The sequence below is a fragment of the Caretta caretta genome, chromosome 4, assembly GCF_965140235.1.
Source record: "Caretta caretta isolate rCarCar2 chromosome 4, rCarCar1.hap1, whole genome shotgun sequence".
Taxonomy (NCBI): Eukaryota; Metazoa; Chordata; order Testudines; family Cheloniidae; genus Caretta; species Caretta caretta.
The window spans coordinates 135652507-135658506 of NC_134209.1; the positions used below are offsets into that span (position 1 = coordinate 135652507).

A 6000-nucleotide genomic window follows, 5' to 3' on the forward strand; every position below is an offset into this window, starting at 1 on the left:
TATTTGCTCAGAACTTTATTGTTGCATTGAGCATCTTTCAGTGCGGAAAAAAGTCAGCTTTAGAGAAACCAGTATTTCTGTCCTTCATTTCTCTTCCTGCTTGTTCCTCCTGTTCTTCTATCTTAATTTCTTTTTCTCCAGCAACTTTCAGTTCCCACCCCCCCCGTGTCCTTCAGTTCCAGCCACTAAAATGAATAGCAGTGTAATATTTCATGCTGATTTTAAATGTTGTCATTATTGGAATTTGAGCAAATACCTCAATGAGATAATGTGCGATGGAAGAGTTCAAACCTGAATCATCTTTTTAGGCTGCCTGCAGCCTTAGGAAGACACTACTGCATGAGGTTTACACTCAGTTCATGTTTGGAAGGCTTTCTTCACAATCAGTAAGGCCTACTAATATTTTAAAAAATGAAAATTCAGAATCTGAATGTCATGTGGCCTGCCCACATAGTTATACCAAGCAGCCTCGATGCCTAACGCCCCTGCTCTAAGGGTCAGATTCACTCTAGGTTTATTTAGTGTAGAGAATGCAATCTGTTGTAGCTTAAGCACCTTGAGGGACAAGCTTTTGTGCATCTGGTCCTTAATGTCTGCGTGCATGTCCATAGCAAAAAGAACTTGACAAGGACAGTTCATTAGGAACTGAGCTTAGATCTCCAGCCACTTTACATGAGTCATCAAAAAGCCACTGGATTTTATAATTTTTAAAAATATTGCAAAACTGGATTTTAGTATACGATCACATGCAACCAGCGGAATAACTCTGTTTTGCTTAGACCTATATGAGAGAGCTATTTGTCTACTAATTAGATTTAGGGTGTCAGAATACTTCACCTATGTAAAAATTAATGTTTTTGTGGATTTCCTTTTTTATGTTCATGTAGGTGGTAGAATTAATTGACAAAGAAGACATTGATATCTCTACAAGTCAGGTTGCTGAGATTATGGCACTGCTTCAGAAAGAAGAGAAACTGGAAGAAAAAGAGAAGGCAAAAGAAAAGGTTGAGAAAGAAGCTGTGGAAGTAAATAATTAAACTTCAGAATCTGAAGTAAAGTCCAATTTAACCAATACAGCTTATCTTCCAGTGTACTAAAGCCTGTATATATATCAGTTGAGATTCTGTGATGATGAAAAATGTTAATGCTTTGTCTGTTAAATGAGTTTGCTAGTGGCAAATCAAAGGTATATTTTGTGGAATATGGAATCAAATAATTTCTATAATCAAGCAAGTGATTTTACCATCATTCATGAAGATGAAAACCATATGATTCTTTAAGAGCATGTTCTTCGCTTTGGAATCATGTATTTGCAGTCATCACTGTGGTGTAGTGAATCACGAAACTTGATAGTTTCCAAAACATTAGTATAAATAGTGTATCTATCATGGAATAACATGTGTGAATGTAATTTATTTCCTTGCATCATGTAAACATCTGATCAGCAACCGTTAAACAAGGTCCAACATTGTTCTTCTGCTTCCTCCTTGAGCTTTTTGCGTAGTTTAATATAAATTTTTCCTTTCATCAAAATATTTCATTTTCCCTTGACACTACTGAAGGGGCTGTGGCATCAATAGTAAGTGTTTAGATTATTTAATTTTTCTGAGCTTCATATCCGTCCGCTAAACTGTTGCTTTACTAATACAGAATGTGGCATACTCTGATCTCTTGTGTTAAATCAGCTGTTTTATCTGTCACTTTTTTTATGAAAGAGAAATTCAGTAGAACTGAAACCTCCAATGAAGAATGATTTTTATGAGTGCCTTAAGCTTATTGTGTTTGAAAAGTGGGAGTGGTTACTTCTAAGGCAGTTCTCATAATTCCATATGAATTATTAAAGCATTGGGGAAACAGGAACCTTTAACATACTTTCAGAATGTGTTCTGACACATAAATGGGAGAGTGCATATTTAAATACAGTAGCTAAAGTAATTGGAAGGAGAAAATGCCAATGGTGGTATTTTACATATATTTTTAAAAATTGCAGTTATAACAAAATGTTCGTTCTCATCTACCTGAATCCTGTATACAACATAACAGGCTTTCTTACCTCTTGATTTTTCATCTCAGGTATGAAATCACTAACCACGTGACAGTCAGAAAACATTATGTAAATCTGTTCATCTCATGGCCTTACTTACTGCAATGTTACCAAATATCTGGTATAAACAATGTTTTGAGTACATGGTTTGCTTTCTGGTTAACTGGTTCTTTTATTCAGTTTCTTCTCTAATTAAGTAATAAATTAATATTTGCAACTAGTGGATCTGGATTTACTACTCCATGTCTTTTTTTAAAAACTGAAGATTTAAAGCACAAATATTGACAATTTTAGTGTATTAATTTATTTTCTGATCAGTCTAAATTTCCCCTTGTTTCTTAAATTTCAGATTTAATTTGCCAAGGAATACTAATATTATGACTTTCACCAGTGTTCTTTTCATTTTGCATCCAGTAGGTCATAGTCTCAAATTTTTGTAATTATCATATTTATACATGTTAAACCTGCAACTAGAATGCTGTACATGGAGGAGAATGGAGTCTGTACCTTTTTTCTATAGTAAAAATTACGTAATATTTCAAAAGTTTTGACTCCCAAACACATTTCAGTGTAATTCTTTATTTTTTTGTGTTAAATCTGAATTAGAATGACAAAAATGTTTATAGAGACATGGGATCGATATGGCTACAACTACACTGTAAACTAAAATGTTTATAGAAACTCCAAGTTAGTGGAAAAGAATATAGTTTGGGCATTCTTACTTGCATGGTGGATCATTATATTTATTGAATTGCTTCTTGTACATTTTGCTGTGGCAATGTACAGTTTGTTAGCTAATCTTAGAAGCTGGGTAAAAATGTTTAGTTCACAGCTGTAGAACATTTTTAAGTCTGTAAACTAGGCAGTTTGTAAAGAAAGATGCTTACAATGGGTAATGTGACTGATTCTCCTGAGAAGCACTGTAATTGCATCTTACTGAGTAAACTGTATTCCACCTGTGGACAGGTTGAAATTACAAAGTATTATGATCTTTGCGATTCTTTTACTGTATTTTTTTTAATGGATGGGCATATCTGCTTTCCTTTAAGTAAGGGTGAGGTATAGATTCCGGCATGAAGTCAGTTTCAAGATGTGTATTTATAATTTGACTATAACCTTTAAGGCTAAAACTTGCCCAGTATTCCATACCGTGGGCTGTACTTACCAAGGCATTGAGACATTTTGTCCCTGGTAAGTTTGGTTGTGTCTTTTGTTCATTTGAAATATTAGGTAGAGTGAATGAGAGAGGCTCCCTAAAGTAGGTGATGGATGTTTTTAAACAACATCCTTATTAAATGCATTCTGATACATTTATGGCTAAACGTTTTTCCTCTTGGACTCACCTGAAAACTGATATATTGAGATACTTGAATCAGTTAATTTAAAAGCACTGATTTCAATAACCAATGTCAGTTTCCCCTGTCATCTAAAGAGTTTTAAATAAATCATGTATAAATCAGCAATAGCTAAATGTGTTAATTTATTTTGAAAAATATTGGACATCCAAGATACGTGGCCTAGAATTCTTAATGGCGAGCGTTATCTGCCATTTTATATAGTAAGTGGGCAAATCCATGACTAGCTAGACTTACTGCATGTTCTGCAGGTCTCAAAAATGTTGGCACGCTTCAGTTAATCACCAAGGGCCCCAAATGCAAAACCCTTCCTTAGGTACTTTTATGGAAGTCTTTTAAACTACACAGGTTAACGGGGGTGGGGGTTTGGCAGGACTGGGCTTCAAATCAAGAGCTTTACTGCCTCTTATCTAGACCAAAAGAATAAATAAAATACTTCAGAAGGGATTGATGGCTTTTAGATGTACAATAGCTGGTCATAGAACTTGCTCCTCTATGAACTATTTAATCAGGAGGTCTACATATTTTGTTTAAATTTATTGAAAGGTTTTATGATATTTGAATGAGCTTATGAGTTACACAAGCTGATCCTTCAAACTCAGTTAGGCAAGCAGTAAGATCATTGTTATATCTGTTTCAAGTTCAGGTAACAGTCTGATTTGATAAACAATTTAGCGGGGAAATTACATATGAATCTTTATTACTTATGGCTTACCAAAAAATTCCAGTTTGACAACAGAGTTAGTGAAATAGAGCAAAGTAGTATGTCCTTTATCTTCTGCCTATGACATAATTAGGTACTTTTCTAACTTAGTCATATTTCATCAGTTAAACAGTTCTTTCCAGCTCATGTTTTTTTCAAATACCCACTTTCACTCAGCTCTTCATCAGCAATCACATGCAATTGTTAAATCTGTCTGCCAGCTCGGTACCAGAAGGTTAATTTTATGGAGCACTTGTCATCTTTAAAAGATACTAATATTAACTGTTTTTCTGTTTGAACTTTTAGTGATGGTAATGGGAGTTTTTCCATTGAGTTCAGTAGGAATTGGATCAGACCTGAAAAAGGCAGTTTTTCTTTTTTTTTGCCTCATTTGTTTTGATGTGTACATTACACCCTACCAAAAAGCATTAAAGAAATTCATAAAGCTCTATAAACTTGAACTAATATCTTAAAAGAGTATTTGAAATAATTGGCCGGGGGGAGGGGGGGTAGAAAGAAAAGCAAGATCTTAAATGCAGACAGGATACATGAATAACTTTCAATTACAAACCAGTAGTCTGAAAGCTTTTTGATTCCCAAGACCTGAGTTTTTGAGATTCATTGTTTTTCTTGTGAGAATAGATGACCTCATTAATTCCTGAAGTGTGCAGGGAGCTGCATTCATGTAGGAGAAACACAGAACATTAAACTTGGGTCTTGGCATATAAATGCTTTTCAAATATCTTTGCTTAGAATGTATAGCTAGGGTCTCCGATCCTGCAAAGAGAAATGTGTGGGCAGACCTATGCCTCTGTACAGAGCTGTGTTGATTTCATTGGGGCTGCATGCAGGCATGGATCTCTTTGCCTTAAATGGTAGGCTTTGTGAAAGGGACTGGCTCTTCTGATTTGTGCAGTTTGGAATACTACATGTAATTTATATATATCTAAACATGTGTGCTGCTAGTGACTTAAGCTTTTAGATTTTTTTAGTATATATTTTTTAAAGCATTTGTTTACTTTGAACTTGAGATTTATTTCAAATTATGCAGTATATTTTTAATTTTAAAGAAGTCCCATATTTAATTCTACTTTTTTGAGATTTGTTGTTGCAGTTTAAGGAGTTCAGCCCATTTTATAACACTATCTAAAGGTCACTTACTCTCTGTGCTCTGAGCATACTGGTCCTAAACTTGCCACAGTACAATATAAATTTTTTGGGGGAAGTTTATTAGAATGTGTAATGTCTTAAGTTTTAATAAACTTGTAATATTTTTACACCAGGGATGTTGCTTCTTTTTATGACTTGACTCTTATTTATTGCTGCTTAGATGAGTTACCAGCCACAGGTTTGATAAATGGCGGATCCAGGATTACAACTACAGGATGACAGAGGGCAGATAAAGTACTAAGGTCTAAAATACTGGTTCTTCAAGTGCTTGTTCATGTCCATTCCATATTAGGTGTGCATGCTCTGCGTGCGCTGTTTCCGGAGATTTTCCTCCCAGTGGTATCCATAGGGCCGTCTATAGCACCCCCTGGAGGCCCACGCTCATGCGCCGGTATAAGGGGCGTCGCCTACCCTGCGCCTCTCCAGTTCCCTCTTACTCCCATGACGGTTGCTGGAAAAGTCTTCTCTCTTGCTTCAGCAAGCCTTCTACCAGTGGTTTGTTTTGTTGATACATTGCTGTAAAGAGATAATTATAGTTGTTAGTTAGTTCCCTTAAGGGATGTTGCTCCCAAGACGGACTGGAGCATGCCAGGTCTCCAGGTTTCAAGCCATGTGCTGCATGCACTAAACGCATGCCCGTGAGTGATTCTCACTCCAGCTATTTAAAGTTCCTGGGGGAGTCTCGTGTGAAAGATAAGTGCAGGATCTGTCGGAGTTTCAGACCCTGC

The 6000-nt window shown here is 35.8% G+C and overlaps 1 protein-coding gene across 3 annotated transcripts in view; it reads left to right on the forward strand.

The window, feature by feature from the left end:
- The window catches only part of LETM1 (leucine zipper and EF-hand containing transmembrane protein 1), a 69718-nt gene extending 64339 nt beyond the window's left edge, over positions 1–5379 (forward strand). For all 3 annotated transcript variants that reach the window (XM_048849105.2, XM_048849104.2, XM_075128107.1), the window contains one exon: positions 888–5379. In XM_048849105.2, coding sequence (XP_048705062.1) covers positions 888–1037 — 150 coding nt within the window. In that variant the 3' untranslated portion in view covers positions 1038–5379. The remainder of the gene's footprint in view (positions 1–887) is intronic.
- The last annotated feature ends 621 nt before the right edge of the window (positions 5380–6000 follow it).